Consider the following 19,459-nt stretch of genomic DNA (forward strand, 5'->3'; position numbering starts at 1 on the left):
ATGTCTCTCTGGAATGCTACCCTTGCTCGGATTTCATCAACCTTGTTGTCAAGAGACTGCATAGTTTCCTAGGAACGCGAAGCGAGGCGGCCATCTCTGTCGGCGCTGTGTGTGTGTGACGAGATGGACAAGAGATGTAACGATGTAACGAGATGGACAAGCCAGCACAGGTGAAACACCTTCCTACTAACGAGATGGACAAGCCAGCACAGGTGAAACACCTTCTGACTAACGAGATGGACAAGCCAGCACAGGTGAAACACCTTTTGACTAATGAGATGGACAAGCCAGCACAGGTGAAACACCTTCTGACTAACGAGATGGACAAGCCAGCACAGGTGAAACACCTTCCGACTAACGAGATGGACAAGCCAGCACAGGTGAAACACCTTCCGACTAACGAGATGGACAAGCCAGCACAGGTGTAACACATTCTTACTAACAAGGTGACACAAATCAGTGCTCCCTACGTGCTAATGTGCTACCTCGAAAATAGAAAAACCGAAACCTGTAACACTAATTAGCGTGTCAAGTACAAGGGTGGACACTCGGCCTGCCGTGGAATGAGTTTGACACATATGACCCAGGAGGCAGGGTGGAAGGGTGTAGGGGTTGATATGGGATTCAGAGTAACACTTTTTTTTGTGGATGCTCCCTTTCCCTTGCTTGTCCAGCTATGTGGGTCAAAGCTTTAAATAGTCCCCAGCTAAAAGTCAGCTGAAGTTGTTTATCTGTGTGTGAACCGACACTAAGCCTGGCAAGGTCAGTGAGAGTACACGCTATCGATCATTTCAGAATGGATACTATTAGACTCCCCTAGTCGCTAAATGTGCTTTGGCATCCAAATAATGACGATTTAGCAAGCCTTGGTCATGACTAAACTCTACATGTTGTGAAGTCTGCCATTACGTCTAGTTATTTGTGTATTGTGTTGAATATTGCAGAGGCTTGTGTGTTCATTTATGATTCATTGCTTTTCAGAGGTAAATAAAATGAAGTTGAGCATGTGATCTGGACAGAATTGACATGCAGTTCTCACCATATATATTTGGACAGTGAAGCTAACATTTTACATTTTGGCTCTATACTCCAGTATTTTGGATTTGAGATCAAGAGTACAGTGTACAGTACAGTACAGTACATTTTCATAAATATCTGATTTACCGTTTAGAAGTAAAAGCACTTCATGTATCTAGTCCTCCCATTTGGAGAAGTCATAAGTACATGGACAAATTCACTTAAAGAAGTAGTCAGAAGTATATTTGATCCCATATCCATTGCATGCAATCACTATGCCAAGTACAAACTTGTACTGTGACCTCATATTCATAATTTCATCTCAAATCTAAAATGCTGGAGAGTAAAAAAGTATTAATTGTTAGTATTAAAATGTTTGCTTTACTGTTCAAATATGGTGAGGACTCTATTAGGCAAAAAGAAAAAGGCCATATGTTTGAGTATAATACGTTACAGTATAATACATTACAGTATAATTTATTCATTCTGTTTTATTAACACATCAATGACAATATATAACCATTAAAATTCATTAAAAAGAAACCAAGAAAAAGCTCAATTCTGTTAATGTTTTTGGAAATACACTTTCACTTATTTGAAAATACTAAAATACACTGACCCAAATACACTCCCATGCATTTAACCCAGGTATTTTAAAATAGTATTTGAAATAAGCATTTGAAAATACTCTCAAATACAAATTGGTAGACTATTTCGTTTTTACAAATTACCATTCCAATACTCAAATAAGAGTACTTGTTTTGGACTGTGTATTTGAAAATGCTCAAATACACAGAAAAAAGTATTTTAAATACCAGATACTCATATACATGTGTATTTGAACCCAGGGCTGATACATTATAATAGTTAGTTTGCTACAGAATGTGGTTTAACATGGAAACAATGCCCTTGGTTAGCTTATACTGTAGGTGTCGGAAAACACATATACATCTGTACATTCTAGAGAAAAGTTTCCATTTGATCTTATGTAGTAGAGAAACAGGAAGCAGTACCAAATAAAGTGAGTACCTGTTGCAAAGATGATCTCTGCCTGTGGTTGCTAGGAAAAAACAGTGATATGACACCTTGTGGAGCATAAGTGTCAATGCGATTTGTAAACTGGCAGTACACCATTAGAAGTACTACAGGCCTATGTGTTACACACTGTCCTAACCATTATCCCACACTTTCTTATTCTCCAGTGAATGACATCATAAGGAATGATCTGACTGTCCGCAGTAACGAGCAGTAAAGAGCATCTATATTGTGACCAACAATCACACGGGCTCCAGAAAGGCCATGACGTCATTCTACTGTCTGATTGCCCCCCTTCATATGTACTGTATATAGGGTGTTAAGTCAAAATTGCATCTTTTGACAAATGGGTAGAATAATATGTTAATTGTGTAGATAATCCTCTAAGAAAACAAATGGTCCAAATCTCATATCTTTATCATAATATGTTCACAAGTTATTGGAGTTTTTACCCTTGTAGGATGGCCAGAATTACGGTGACTAAATCAATGGATGCCAGAGAAAAAAATCTAAAAAGTTAAAAATCAGGAAAATTGCATTGGATCAGCTAGGCTGGACTCTGGGCTACCGGCTACCTGACAGGCTCACTTTCCCATTGGGACAAAAAACTATTTAGAGGTAAGATGGATATCGATTTTGAGAAGACATATTGTATTTTCATATTTTAGTATATGCTTTTCATATTAATTTGAATTTCCTGTTATTTTTTGAAGATTTCACTGAGCGTGTACCAGAAGCGGTGAGTGGGTAAAATCCCTGAGCAAGCCAAGAAAGTAAAAAAGTCATATTACAACCTACGTTTTGATAATTGCGTTGTTTGCTCTATAACCCATTCATTCATTTGCCACCGTGATATACAATAAGGCCCGTGACAACAAAAAGACAACAGTCACACAGTGGCGGAATAAATTCAACTACACATACGTTTGTTTCACAAAACCGGAGAGCAACATCTGTCCAGTGAAGTCCACAAAGCAAATATTGCATGCAACAAACAGTTATATCGCCTGCAGCATAGTCAAGCAAGTTAATGTTTTCTACTGATTTAGAACCACAGAGGTGCCGCAAGTCAGCACAAAGACAAAAAGAGCCCTGCCTCTGCTATTTCAGCACCATTTCAACTTAAACATTTAAACATCATCAAATCAACAAGGCTATTTATGCTTAGTTTAATACACTGAAAACAAACTTAAAGATACCAAAAACGATTTAGTCCAATCAATGTTGCTAAATATCATGTGGCTGTCCATGGTATTGATTTCTGTCAGTCTGTGTGTATGTATGTGTGTGTGCGCATGGAAGTAAAACAAAAAATGTGGACTCCCCTACTGGTAGACTAGTTGAACGCCAATGCCATCCTCCTCACTTTCATGTTGGCACAACGGTCTAGGGCTCTGTCATACTGTATACTTTTAGTTTTGTTGTCATAGGCTACCTAGCTAAAATGCTTGCTAGTCTAACTTCCTCGCATGGGCAACAATGAACCAGCTAAGTTAGCTAGCTAGTTAATGTGAGCCTACTAGACTACATCTAGGCTACATATTGAACTTAAATCATCTCAGGCCAGTGGCACAACATATTCATTTATGGTTAGATCAGAATCGCCGTCATTGGCCTGTACAGAGAATTAAGTCAAAACCACAAGTCTAAATCCACATCTCCATCCATGGCTTAGGAAAGGGCCAATTTAGCAAGCTAGCTACTGCCGTACATCAACACAAGCGATCCAGAAGATCTGATTTGATTGGTGTGAAGCCAAATCTAAACTGGCCTCCCTTGGGGGGCGTTTTGCTGCACCAGAACAACCCACAGTTGAGCTTAGCTCAACGATGATTGGCAAATGATTTTATTTTTTCATCAAGGGAGGCCAAATGCTTGCTGGCATCAATTAATCAATTGCTACAGCGTCAACATGTTATACTCTTTTGTTCCAGACAGCATCAGATACATGGGCGATACATACTGAGACAGAGGGGCGCTGTTTCCCTCACTCAGATGAGATTTCTCCGGTGAGATTCAGCCACTTGCGAATTGAAGGAAAATTATGAAAACACAGAGAGAAGAACGATGTATTGGTCAAATATTTGGGGAAGCCTTGCTTCCCTTGGCATTCATGAATACACGCCACTGAGCGTATACCAAACATTTTAATTTTCAAAGCCTTTTAACATTTAATTCAGTTTGTGTCATGCTAATTTAGATTTTTGTGACCCGCGGAAACAACTTTAAAGATGACGACCACAAAATGTAAAATCCTCAAAAGTTGTTAAAAGAAACCTGCACCCTATGCCAACATAGCTCGGTGCTCATTATCGAATGTATTACGTACAAATCCAACTTTTTGGATATAATGCTAAGGATATGCTACATTTCATCACCAAAGAGCCAAAGTGCGTTTTCACCAACATCGTACTGTATATACTGTATTGTGGATGCAGATGGTATCCAGTTAGGGGTATGCAGTGCCGGATTTCAATAAGTGTGCTGACCATGGGCTACCTTTTAAACAGTTTTATTATTTTATCATGTGTAATCATGTATGTAACCTCAATGTAAGCTTTTGTAATTGTAAATAAAAACAACTTCATGAAAATGTCTGTAATTACTAAGAAAATTATGAAAAAAACTGATGATTGAGAAACATATTTTTTCTGTCATGATGTTGGCAATTTCATTTTATTTTTTTATTTTATTATTTTATATAGTCTGCCTGTCATTAAAATATATATTTAAAATCTTATTGTTTGTTGATTAAATGGATCTCGAAATAAATCAATGTCTATATGTCATGAGTTTAAAAGTCCAAAAATGGATGTAGCAATCACAGATTTCCATTGATTTGTAATACCAATGCAGTCAATCTAATTGGACATAACCCAACCCTACCAAAGGTGCCATACCTCTTCTGGATGATGACTTTTTAATGTAATCAAATATACCAAAAATTGTATCCAACTTTGCGCCACCCCATTGGTCTCCCGGTCGCAGTTGGCTGCGACAGAGCCTGGACTCAAACCAGGATCTCTAGTGGCATAGCTAGCACTGCAATGCAGTACCTTAGACCACTGCGCCACTCGGGAGGCGTCAGATAAATTTCGTCACAGCTGTACATTTTATTGTATTTTCTATAAGACTTCTAACGATTGTTGGTTGTAGTTTAATATTACACCCCTTATTTATGAGGAAATAGTGCACGCTTTTCATTGATGAAAAATAAATACACAAATAACTAACATTTGTTTAATTAATAAAGGGTCTGTCCAATGAACATCAAGGTGAGGCTGTCTAAACATGGCTGAACCATGAGGGGTTCTCCAATGAACACCAAGGCGAGGCTGTCTAAACATGGCTGAACCACGAGGGGTTCTCCAATAACAACAAGGTGAGGCTGTCTAAACAAGGCTGAACCATGAGGGGTTCTCCAATAACAACAAGGTGAGGCTGTCTAAACATGGCTGAACCACGAGGGGTTCTCCAATAACAACAAGGTGAGGCTGTCTAAACATGGCTGAACCACGAGGGGTTCTCCAATGAACATCAAGGTGAGGCTGTCTAAACAAGGCTGAACCATGAGGGGTTCTCCAATAACAACAAGGTGAGGCTGTCTAAACATGGCTGAACCACGAGGGGTTCTCCAATAACAACAAGGTGAGGCTGTCTAAACATGGCTGAACCACGAGGGGTTCTCCAATGAACATCAAGGTGAGGCTGTCTAAACAAGGCTGAACCATGAGGGGTTCTCCAATAACACCAAGGTGAGGCTGTCTAAACAGGGCTGAACCACGAGGGGTTCTCCAATGAACATCAAGGTGAGGCTGTCTAAACAAGGCTGAACCATGAGGGGTTATCCAATAACACCAAGGTGAGGCTGTCTAAACAGGGCTGAACCACGAGGGGTTCTCCAATAACACCAAGGTGAGGCTGTCTAAACAGGGCTGAACCACGAGGGGTTCTCCAATGAACATCAAGGTGAGGCTGTCTAAACAAGGCTGAACCATGAGGGGTTCTCCAATAACACCAAGGTGAGGCTGTCTAAACAGGGCTGAACCACGAGGGGTTCTCCAATGAACATCAAGGTGAGGCTGTCTAAACATGGCTGAACCACGAGGGGTTCTCCAATAACAACAAGGTGAGGCTGTCTAAACATGGCTGAACCACGAGGGGTTCTCCAATAACACCAAGGTGAGGCTGTCTAAACAGGGCTGAACCACGAGGGGTTCTCCAATAACACCAAAGTGAGGCTGTCTAAACAGGGCTGAACCACGAGGGGTTCTCCAATAACACCAAGGTGAGGCTGTCTAAACAGGGCTGAACCACGAGGGGTGATCAGATGCAGTAGATTGAAAGGAAGGTATTTTCCCCTTGGCTGAGAACGTCTACGTTCCCCTCTGCCTTCTAGTGGCTGCTTCTTGCAGGTACCTGCACCATCGCTCAGCTCATCCTTGGGTTTGAATGTTTTATATGCTGGAAGGTACTTCTCCTGTTTAAAAAAGGTTAAAAAAGATTATAAATAAACAAAAACTTAAATCTAGCTTATACAAATCTGGTGAGCAACATTTGAGTAATGGCCTAGAGTACTAGTGGTGAATAACAGGATAGCAGGCTATTGTTGTGTTTTTCTATCCCTATACAAATAGTCTCCAGAGGCCTTGGAAGCAGACGGTCTCTTCCTCTCTTGCCGTGTGATATGAACATAAATGGAGGAACCGTTGTTCTTGACGTCCGTTGCATTACCTGCCTGTGTGGTTCTGGTGAGGTGGTAATCAGAAATGATGGACAAACTATCCTTCTGTCGAGGTTTGAATTCCTCATCAAAATCAAATTATAGCTCAGAGACCAGGTCACTAGTAGATGAGACGTCAATTTTTTTTGAATGCCAAGAGATGTTCCCATAGGCAGGAGATGGTGGAGGCACTGGGCTCCCAATCTGTACAGGAGATGGAAGGAGCCTCAACTGATGCACATTCCACATATACTGTAGCTCAAGCATAAAACAATCATTTAATATGTAGGCTATTTTGTATTTGGTTAAATTGCTAAGTAATGACATCCTACAGTAACTATGTCTATAGGCCTGATTTAGCACCTTGCTATCTCTTTCTACACAAAATGAACTGATGCAAAATCCTTACCAGCTCAGAGCAGGGTGGAAACAGCAGTCATTATGGGCATCACAGCCCATGTTTAGATCCTGAGTCAGGCCACTTGAAGCTGTTTCAGCACTGGGCTTGACGGCTTCATCTTTCAGGTCCTTCAGGAGGAACTGTATGGCAGAGGGTCAACCAATACAGTTGATTGGCTCCCACACATTAATCTCATCAACCAATGGAGAGACGTTATTAGATGCTTGGGAATATCTATCTATCTATCTATCTATCTATCTATCTATCTATCTATCTATCTATCTATCTATCTATCTATCTATCTATCTATCTATCTATCTATCTATCTATCTATCTACAGTACCTTCGGAAAGTATTCAGACCCCTTGACTTTTCCCACATTTTGTTAGGTTACAGCCTTATTCTAAAATGTATTCAAAAAATGTTTTCCCCCTCATCAATCTACACACAATACCCCATAATGACAAAGCAAAAACAGTTTTTTAGAATTTTTGCTAATTTATTAAAAATAAAAACCTGAAATATCATATTTACATAAGTATTCAGACCCTTTACTCAATACTTTGTTGAAGCAACTTTGGCAGCGATTACAGCTACAAGCTTGGCACACTTGTGTTTCGGGAGATTCTCCCATTGTTCTCTGCAGATCCTCGCAAGCCCTGCAAGGTTGGATGGGGAGAGTTACTGCACAGCTATTTTCAGATCTCTCCAGAGATGTTTGATCGGGTTCAAGTCCGGGCTCTGGCTGGGCCACACAAGGACATTCAAAGACTTGTCCCGAAGCCTATCCTGCGTTGTCTTGGCTATGTGATTAGGGTCATTGTCCGTTTGGAAGGTGAAACTTCGCCCCAGTCTGAGGTCCTGGGTGATGTGAAGCAGGTTTTCATCAAGGATCTCTCTTTACTTTGCTCCGTTCATCTTTGCTTCGATTCTGACTAGTCTCCCAGTCCCTGCCGCTGAAAAACATCCCCACAGCATGATGCTGCCACCACCATGCTTCAACTTAGGGATGGTGCCAGGTTTCCTCCAGATGTGACGCTTGGCATTCAGGCCAAAGAGTTCAATCTTGGTTTCATCAGACCAGAGATTCTTGTTTCTCATGGTCTGAGAGTCTTTAGGTGCCTTTTGGCAAACTCCAAGCGGGCTGTCATGTGCCTTTTACTGAGGAGTGGCTTCCGTCTGGCCACTCTACCATAAAGGCCTAATTGGTGGAGTGCTGCAGAGATGGTTGTCTTTCTGGAAGGTTATCCCATCTCCACAGAGGAACTCTAGAGCTCTGTCAGAGTGACCATCGGGTTCTTGGTCACCTCCCTGACCAAGGCCCTTCTCCCCCGATTGCTCAGTTTGGCCGGGAGGACAGCTCTAGGAAGAATCTTGGTGGTTCCAAACTTTTTCCATTTAAGAATGATGTAGGCCACTGTGTTCTTAGAAACCTTCAATGCTGCAGAAATGTTTTTGTACCCTTCCCCAGATCTGTGCCTCGACACAATCCTGTCTCGGAGCTCTAAGGACAATTCCTTCGACCTCATTCCAAATCATGTCCAATCAATTGAATTTACCACAGGTGGACTCCAATCAAGTTGTAGAAACATCTCAAGGATGATCAATGGAAACAGGATGCACCTGAGCTCAATTTCGAGACTTATAGCAAAGGGTCTGAATACTTATGTAAATAAGGAATTTATGTTTTTTATTTGTAACACATTTGCAAAAATTCTGAAAACCTGTTTTCGGTTTGTCATTATGGGGTATTGTGTGTATATTGCTGAGAAAACTGTTTTATTTAATCAATTTTAGAATAAGGCTGTAACGTAACAAAATGTGGAAAAAGGGAAGTGGTCTGAATACTTTCCAAAGGCACTGTATCTATAACACAACCATCAGGCCTAATTTAACATATACGCCTACCTTGATATAGCCTACCTTTCTTCACAAAAACGTATTTCAATAATTTTAGAATTACCGAATTCCTCTCACATGATATAAGATCGTTCTCCATATTTGCTTTTTTTATGCCATATAATATTGATATTACAATTTAGAAACTGAGTAACGTGGTGTCCTGGTTGTTTGCTAAACCATGAATAATCGTATCTAGAGAATTCTGTGAATTCTGAAAATGATGATGATGTGTTGGTGTCACAGACAGAAGGGGAAACCCAGACACATCACAGGGGCTATGAAGCTGAAGCATCCGTTTAGAACCTTTTCTCACCATCAAATATGGTAGTGAGAGGAAGTCTAGTCGCGGGTAGTGAGAGAGGATGGAACTAGGTGAAACTGGGCTGACAGTCTTCTAATTTTATCATTGATGAAACATCTGATCTCAATCAATTTTTCTGTTCCCAAAACTAAACTATGTTACGAACACAGTATACTAACATTTATAAAGTTGACGCTTTACCAAAGTTTTACAAAATTGCGTTGGTTAGAAGAGAGTGCAAGGGCGAATTGTTTGTGCACACGAGCACTCTACAGATGAGGCGTCCCCTAACAGAAACATGCAAATACACGCTACAACGCGCCAATAGGATCTTGCTAGCTCGTGTTTGGCTTTGCCCACCTCCTTGCTTGTTCTGCCCACTATGCTTAATTTGTTCCCACTGTAAACGACACAGATGAACTATCTTGGGGTAGTTATAAATATCTTTGTTTTGTATTGTGAACCTGTATTGTTACATCGGCATGGAATTCTAATTACAATCAAGTGTTGGAGATCTGTAAAGTTCTGTTTGTTGAGGAAAAATATAATTATGTCTCTTGTAGGCTCATTTGATCATTTTAATTTACTGGGCTATTCGTTATATTTTTGTATCACATATAATCAACCATGTTTTATACAGTGTAACTGTTTATCTAATCCTTCATTCAACCATATGTATTCATGTGACTTTCGTTTCTAATATTGTGATTTTTTGCATGTTATAAATAGAATTTACAACTTCTTTCCACTGTCTCAATTTTTTCATCTGTCATCTCATTTTGTCAGAATCTTTCCACTGTCTCAATTTTTTCATCTGTCATCTCATTTTGTCAGAATCTTTCCACTGTCTCAATTTTTTCATCTGTCATCTCATTTTGTCAGAATCTTTCCACTGTCTCAATTTTTTCATCTGTCATCTCATTTTGTCAGAATCTTTCCACTCTCTCATTTTTCTTCTTCTCTTATCTAATTTTTGCATGTTATAGACCTTAATATAATTTCCAACGTCATTCCATTGTCAAATTTTTTGTAATCTCTCATCTCATTTTGGTTAGATTATCTCTTGGTAAAAACATTTTCATGCTCTACAACATCCGTAGAGCACAACCTTTCCTCACACAGGAAGCGGTGCAGGTCCTAATCCAGGCACTTGTCATCTCCCGTATATACTACTGCAAATCTCTGTTGGCTGGGCTCCCCGCATGTGCCATCAAACCCCTGCAATGTATCCAGAATGGCGCAGCCATGGTGTTCAACCTTCCTAAATCCCCCCATGTTACCCCGTCGAAGCTTGCATCATCTTCAAGACCCTGGTGCTTGCCTGCGGTGCAGAACGGGGAACTGCCCCTCTTTACGTCAGACCATGCTCAAACCCTACATCCCAACTCGAGCACTCCGTTTCGCCACCTCTGGTTTCTTGGCCCACCCATCCCTGCGGGAGTGCAGCTCCTGCTCTGCCGAGTCAAAGCTCTTCTCTTTCCTGGGACCCCAATTGTGGAACAAGCTTTCTCCTATCTTCAGATAACTCGCACGGCGCCCATGACGACCCCCTCAATGTATGTATTTTATTTTTAAGAATACAAACAAAGCACTTGTCCCTTTTCCACTAACACTGACTTTGCTGATAAATACTGTAATGACCTGACAAGATCATAAATGAACAATTGTCCAGACAGAGGCTTGAGTTTGCGAATTGACGGTTTATTAAACCAACTTTACACAGGCTACTGTTTGGGCCGTAGCACACGCCAAATAAATGACAGATAACCCACAAGCCAATCGTGACCTTCTCTTGTGAAGCCCAGACGTAAAAAGAGAGAACAAAGGCTAAACCTGGTCTTAACTTCCAATGCTCCATCCCCCTGCCCAACCCCCCTCCACGCCACTCCGCCAACCGCCAGGATGCCCGGCATCAGAACATTCCAGGCATTCCCGTGATTGGCAGATAGCAGGTTGATTGGCATGTCGGACCCCGCGAACAATGGGTACTGGTCAGTACAACACAACCACCTACTAGCCTAACACATAACACACAGCTGTCTGTGCGGGTCGCTACAATACTTTGTTGTCTCACCTAGTTATGTTAAAATGAATGCACTAATTGTATACCTCTGAATAAGAGCGTCTGTTAAATTACTAAAATGTAAATTGTAAAAATAAATTACAGTAGAGGGCGACGTTTCCCAGGGTAGGCCATACTGTAGTTACTAGAGCTACAAAGTCATAAACCCCGCCTATTTCTACAATTTATCTTCTTAAAATCTTATTTTAAACCTATCCCTAACCTTAACCATGCTGCTAACCGTATGCATAACACCAACCTTAAATGAAGACCAAAAATAACATTTTTGTTTTAACAGCCAATTTTGACTTTGTGGTTATGGTTACTAGTGGAAACCCTTTATCGGGAATTCACATTAAATTAAGAAAGGAAGTGGATTGATGACTTGACTTCCCACAATGACTTGACTTCCGATGCAAATGTTAGCGCTGTATCATCATTTTTGCCCTGATACAAATTACATTGAACTCACGAACACTCAATGTTGTGTTTGGTGCTGTAAAAAGAACGAATGACGAATTGAGTAAGTGCCCTAGTAAGCTTTTCTTTGAAATTGTATGGTTAGATTCGCCGAATTAGTGATGGGCATTCGTTTGGCTCAGCTCACAAAAAAGAGCCGCCTCTTTTGGCTCCCAAACGGCTCTTTAAAAAAAATATGCCTTGTATTTTTTCAAGTCAAACAGTTTGCGATAGTTTGACTATGATTGGTGTTAAAACAATTCTAATTAAATTATTAAATGAAATCATACTCTACCTTAACCACAATGTATTTAAAAATGCATTGGTTTGTTATGAAAAAGAATGCTATTAAACATTTGCAGTTAAAGTATAACTTTAGTGCATATACATCTAACCATTCAAAATGAATACAATCTGAACAGCATAATAGAATATTGCACCATATCAAAGAAAAATAAATAACAATTTGCAAAAGTGCAGCATCCCACAAATTGAAATAAATGTAAAAAATAAGGATGCTATTACATATGTGCATTTAAAGTATAACTTTTTAAATATATATAAACAAAGTACATATAAATGTAACAATTCAAAACGAATACAATCTGAACAACATAATAATATAATATTGCACCATATCAAAGAAAAATAAATAACAATGTGCAAAACTGCAGCATCCCACTTAAAACATTAAACTGGTCCCTCTTTTCTCTCTTCTTTATTGCCATGTTATAACCAGCAGCACACAGCAATGCTGACCATATTTTGCTTTTATGAGAGATTTGCATTCAGAAATGCAAGCTGCCTCACTTTCGAGGGGCTGATGCAGTTTCTTCTCTCAGTAATTATTTGTCCCGTTTTCGAGAAGACCCTCTCAGAGGGAACGGATGTGGCCAATATGCAGAGTCTCCATGTCATGACTTTAGTAAGCCGTGGGTAGACAGAGGCCTTGTTCTTCCACCAGCTCAGAGGATCTGCAGATCTTTGGAGGAGGATCTCCTCCAAATAGGATCGGAGCTCCATTATGGCATCTGCTGAGGGATTCCTTCGTGCTGCATCCCCAGTTGCTCTCTCGTCAAACAGCATCCAAACAGCAGACGTTTGTGGCACTACTGCTGGTGCTTCTGCTCCATCTGATCCCTCTTCTTCCTGTTGCCCTGGTGCCTGAGCCAGCTGATTGCTGGGGCTGTTTCTCCCTGGTGCTGAGGTTAATCTTTGAAGAGCCTCATCAATCGCTCTGGCATCACTGAAGGCTAACTTCTTAAACCTGGGGTCAAGTGCAGCGGTTTCTGATAGCACGTGATTATATTCCATTCTGTGGAACTTTCTGTCCATTGATGAACATAGGGTGTCCATCAACTCTGTCACATGTCCTGTGGTTACATTTGCTTCTCTGGTGGCTGGCTGTGATTCGCTGCAGACCCTTACACAGGGGTATAATTTTTGAGGCTGTCACATAGCTGAAGAGAGAGAACAGTAACTTACTAGTTCAGGTTCATGTTTTGTCTACTGATACTACATTCTCATCTACTGCTCATATACAGTGGGGCAAAAAGTATTTAGTCAGCCACCAATTGTGCAAGTTCTCCCACTTAAAAAGATGAGAGAGGCCTGTAATTTTCATCATAGGTACACTTCAACTATGACAGACAAAATGAGGAAAAAAAATCCAGAAAATCACATTGTAGGATTTTTAATTAATTAATTTGCAAATTATGGTGGAAAATAAGTATTTGGTCACCTACAAACAAGCAAGATTTCTGGCTCTCACAGACCTGTAACTTCTTCTTTAAGAGGCTCCTCTGTCCTCCACTCGTTACCTGTATTAATGGCACCTGTTTGAACTTGTTATCAGTATAAAAGACACCTGTCCACAACCTCAAACAGTCACACTCCAAACTCCACTATGGCCAAGACCAAAGCGCTGTCAAAGGACACCAGAAACAAAATTGTAGACCTGCACCAGGCTGGGAAGACTGAATCTGCAATAGGTAAGCAGCTTGGTTTGAAGAAATCAACTGTGGGAGCAATTATTAGGAAATGGAAGACACACTGATAATCTCCCTCGATCTGGGGCTCCACGCAAGATCTCACCCCGTGGGGTCAAAATGATCACAAGAACGGTGAGCAAAAATCCCAGAACCACACGGGGGGACCTAGTGAATGACCTGCAGAGAGCTGGGACCAAAGTAACAAAGCCTACCATCAGCAAGGGCATTGAAGATGAAACGTGGCTGGGTCTTTCAGCATGACAATGATCCCAAACACACCGCCCGGGCAATGAAGGAGTGGCTTCGTAAGAAGCATTTCAAGGTCCTGGAGTGGCCTAGCCAGTCTCCAGATCTCAACCCCATAGAAAATCTTTGGAGGGAGTTGAAGGTCCGTGTTACCCAGCAACAGCCCCAAAACATCACTGCTCTAGAGATCTGCATGGAGGAATGGGCCAAAATACCAGCAACAGTGTGTGAAAACCTTGTGAAGACTTACAGAAAACGTTTGACCTCTGTCATTGCCAACAAAGGGTATATAACAAAGTATTGAGATAAACTTTTGTTATTGACCAAATACTTATTTTCCACCATCATTTGCAAATAAATTCATTAAAAATCCTACAATGTGATTTTCTGGATTTTCTTTCTCATTTTGTCTGTCATAGTTGAAGTGTACCTATGATGAAAATTACAGGCCTCTCTCATCTTTTTAAGTGGGAGAACTTGCACAATTGGTGGCTGACTAAATACTTTGGTGGCTGACTAAATACTAAATACTGACTAAATACTGCCCCACTGTATGTAGCTCAGTCAAAAACATATTTTCAGCATCTCTACTTTGGCAAAAAAGGTAGTTGTATAATTAAGAACAGTATATTGCAGGATTCAATAGTTGGAAATATAAGAGTTGTTGCCCTGTCCCTTTCTTTGTGATGTCATTCCAACGGAATCCAGAATGATCAAAACCATGTCTCTTTCTCTGTGATGTCATTCCAACGGAATCCAGAAAGAACAAAACCCTGTCTCTTTCTCTGTGATGTCATTCCAACGGAATCCAGAAAGAACAAAACCCTGTCTCTTTCTCTGTGATGTCATTCCAACGGAATCCAGAAAGAACAAAACCCTGTCTCTTTCTCTGTGATGTCATTCCAACGGAATCCAGAAAGAACAAAACCCTGTCTCTTTCTCTGTGATGTCATTCCAACGGAATCCAGAAAGAACAAAACCCTGTCTCTTTCTCTGTGATGTCATTCCAACGGAATCCAGAAAGAACAAAACCCTGTCTCTTTCTCTGTGATGTCATTCCAACGGAATCCAGAAAGAACAAAACCCTGTCTCTTTCTCTGTGATGTCATTCCAACGGAATCCAGAAAGAACAAAACCCTGTCTCTTTCTCTGTGATGTCATTCCAACGGAATCCAGAAAGAACAAAACCCTGTCTCTTTCTCTGTGATGTCATTCCAACGGAATCCAGAAAGAACAAAACCCTGTCTCTTTCTCTGTGATGTCATTCTAACGGAATCCAGAAAGAACAAAACCCTGTCCTCAAACATTTACATCAAAAGGTGCAAAGTTATGGGCAAAGACACAAAACATCCATATCAAATTAAATATTTTTCTTGATCAAATAACATGGTGGAAAGAAACACTTTTTGTGCAGTATTAATTTAACATCCTTAAAAACCACTTAATGTGAATGTACTTTACTATATTGTACATAGGCTGGTCATCTAGGTTCGTACCTGTAGACTTTCTATCACCATGACAATAAACAATGCACAATACAGTAATTGAGTACATTGACACATCAAGTGGTTTGTGATGATGTGGCTCAGTTGGTAGATCATGGTGTTTGCAATGATAGGGTTGTGGGTTTGATTCCCATAGGGGACCAGTATGATTTGCTCTGGATAAAAACTCAACTAAAATGGAAAAGGAATGAATAGACTATTTCAGTTTTCAAATAGAAATAAATTGCATTTGCCAAGTATTTCAAGAAACTGGAAAACATATATCAAGCAAGTATTTTTATTTTCCACAAGTATTATCAGATTAACTGTTTTGTACAGATAATTATCAAACTCAAGTTACAAATGCTGGTAAACACTCAAATACATGTATATAATTTTTTTCAGAAAAGTAGTGCACAGGGCCTTTACTATTCATGTATTTGTACTTGCGCATTAAAGCGTTTCCACCGGCATTTTTCGCCTAATTAATTTTACCGACACAAGATGCCACGTTGTCTAGTGTATTTTGTTTTGTCGACATTTGGAAAGTTTACCGACAAAATGTGCTGTTTCCATCAGGCCTGTCATGACATGTTTTATCCAACATGTACTTTACTTGCATACAAGTTTGGATGGAAACCTGGTTAGAGACTCACTTTTCAGTTTTCACAATTTTAATCTAACTAAAACGAATCTAACTAAAAGTAATCAAAAGTAAAATTAGATTGGTACAGACAGTACAGTAATATCAAATGGGAAATGGATGGTAGAACGTGTTCCCTTGTCTTTCACAAACGATTCCTAACCTAATACAGTATCTATTCCAAAATATAACGACAGGTTTCCCAGACACAGATTAAACGTCCTATACTAAAAGCATGCTCAATGAGCATAACATTTTTATTTAGTCCACGACTAGGCTAAATCTGTGTCCGGGAAACTGTCCCTAAATGGTTGTGTTTAAAAAGATGTTGATATTGGACTTGTCTACGTGAACTAAATTATTCAACGGAGCTACGCTGTATTCCTGACTCCATCCAATTGCGCAAAAAACGTAATTCATTCTCCCCTATCATATTGTGCTGTCTTGTTTCGTCAGTGATGCATAGTGATCTTGCCTTTTTTCCCTACAAGGCATGTTTTCACTATATCCCTCGTATCTGGCACAGGGATTAATTTCATAGCCCAAATTTATCACTTCGCATTTCATTAAGCCTACTTAATTTTACTGATATCCTAAACGGATGGATGTCCATTTCCACCGCCTACTTGCGTTTATTTTAGCGAATTGGATCGCCACCGCAATCTGAGTTGTGCCCTCTGCTCAAGGCAATTCCCGTCATGACCTGTCTATTCTTTCAAATTCGCTAAATGGCATTTTCCTTCGGTACTAGTGTTCTCGAAGAAGTTAGACATCATTCGTTTTCGAATCCTTTTCATCAAATGAAGACTACTGTGGGGATTTGATTTGGTTCTTCACGCACTCTTCTGTGCCTTGCGTAAACCTCAAGACGCTTGCTTCAAAGGTAAGTGTTGATTAGCCTACAATATTTAGCTTTCACCCGGTGAAGGAATGTCAACACATTTTAGTAGAATACATTTTCTTGACGTTACACAAAGGATTCTTAATTCGACAGCGTTTCTATTGCTGGTTTCACATTGTTCCCACCCCACAATGTTTTATGTTGACAGTAGAATGTTAGTCTATTTCATAAAATGTGTACCCTTCCATTTATAGTGACTGTCGTTGACAGATTTAATCTCCCGCACAGCCTACATGGGCTACTATAGTATCATGTATGTCCGACACCTCGATTGAAATGAAGGTACAGTATAACAATAATCAATAAACACACACAGGCCATCGAAATTCAAAATGGAGTTATAACAGCACCTGATTTGATTCATACAGTCCTATTATAGCCTACAAAGCACGTATTCATAGTAGTATGCATAAGCATGACCTGAACTAAAATACACCCTAGCCAATATCCATTTACAGTCACGAAATTATGTTGGTTTTTCCTATCAAAGGCGTGACCCATCTTTCACCAATGGTGTTACAATACTGCATAGGACAACGTGCGTAAATAGTGACCGTCTGTGAGGAACATAATTTCTTTCGGGCTTTTTGGTTATACTATTGTTATTATGATTTAGATAGAGACAACCCATACAATGTTTGCCCCCCCCCCCCCCCCCCCCCCCAACCTCTTATTTTAGCTACAGCCTATATTTACTGGTTTGAATGAAACAGGTGTGCATCCCTGGGAATTTTGGTGTGGACTGTTGCCAAGTGTCAGCATATCTGAATGGAGCCTATTGTTCCAGTCTGGCTGAACCACACCATTGCATTATAATAGAATAACACAGCCTCAAATATATTGATACGCTCCCATACACTGATTCATAACACCCTTACCAACATAAGAATAACATTTGCAAGTTGGCATATTTCTAATGTCAGAGATGCAGCCAGTACTGCATGGCAATCTATTAATGTGCTGTTGAGTCTTTCTTTGTCGATCGGCTCTTGTTGATGTGCGTTCCCTAAGGATTTATCCAAGGACTGAGATGGTTTCAATATAACCTATAGAATGTGTCTATTAAAAGGGAACAGAAGCCCAGTTCCTATTTCAGTCAGTTTTTATGGCTCATTGTCTGTCAATGGTTGATACTGTGTATCTACTTCCTGTTCTTACTGTGCGGAACATGGCTTGTTCAGGGACAGTACCGTACTAAGTGATGGACAGAGGAGGAAGTGGATCCAGCGCTGAGTTTATCACCTGGGTTTTCCCCTGGCTGCACTCCTCCTGTACCCCGCTCCCCCTCTCCCTCCATTGTCTTTGCACAGCAATGGAGGAGGGAAGATTAGATGGGATAGGCCGATAAAACCTTGTTTTCTGGAGAGCCGAGGACTCTGGGACTGCGGAGACAGACACTACCATCTCCTGTGGAGCTTTTTTATCATCCTTTAACGGGGACCACGAGACAACATCAAGGTGATGCATCTTAAATGGCATTCTATTCCCTGTATAGTGCACTACCTTTGACCAGAGTCCTGTGCCTTAGACTATACGGAATACAGTACCATTTGAGAGAAACCCTGGCACATGCAAGCATTATTGCAATTGTATATCACTGCCATATTACTGCAATTTTCTATGAACTAAGCCTCAATTTGGTGGCCAGGCTATATTTAGCAGAATTGCGGATTGTTCTGAGGATTGTGGATCTATTCGCAGTAGAGTTGTTGGGGGGGGGGGGGGGTCTAAATTTAGTGTTTGTTTTCGCTCCAAGGAACCGGGTAGACCTATGTCAGAATGAGGTGCACACACTCCTTTCTTTGTTTCAGATGAGTCTTTTGATTTTACCATCAGTCTCAAGTGAAAGTCCCAACTAATTTCCTCAATGGAGCAGCAGGACATGTAGAAACCAAAGTAACCATAATTCCACTTTTGTTTTTTACAGAATGTGCCTGGGCGTGTGCAGCACATACAATGCCTAGTGAAAGTCTACACACCCCTTACACTGTCAGATTTCGCTGCCTTCCATGCAGTCTAAAAAGGGATTCATTTAGATATTTTTTCCCTACAGATCTACACATTTTCAAAGTGAAAGAAAATGATTGAAAAATTTCTAAATTAATAGAAGTGAATACTTGGTGGAGGCATCTGAAAACCCTGGGCTATTCTACAGTGGGACAGTTACACATTTTGAAGGCAAAAGACATACCAGAATACCAGACCTTTTTAAAAGACATTTGAAAATCAGAGACAAGGTTTGAATATTGCTGTCTATCAATGATTCCCAACCAAATTTACTGAGCTCGATTCCAC

The 19,459-nt window shown here is 40.3% G+C and overlaps 1 protein-coding gene across 1 annotated transcript in view; it reads left to right on the forward strand.

Annotated features, from left to right (window-relative positions):
- LOC120065469 (nuclear factor of activated T-cells, cytoplasmic 2) overlaps window positions 1–3,253 on the forward strand; it is a 29,134-nt gene extending 25,881 nt beyond the window's left edge. Inside the window, exon 9 of the mRNA XM_039016513.1 lies at window positions 2,220–3,253. Coding sequence (XP_038872441.1) covers window positions 2,220–2,269 — 50 coding nt within the window. The 3' untranslated portion in view covers window positions 2,270–3,253. The remainder of the gene's footprint in view (window positions 1–2,219) is intronic.
- Window positions 3,254–19,459: the final 16,206 nt, after the last annotated feature.

Source organism: Salvelinus namaycush, chromosome 20 (assembly GCF_016432855.1).
Source record: "Salvelinus namaycush isolate Seneca chromosome 20, SaNama_1.0, whole genome shotgun sequence".
NCBI classification, from domain to species: Eukaryota; Metazoa; Chordata; class Actinopteri; order Salmoniformes; family Salmonidae; genus Salvelinus; species Salvelinus namaycush.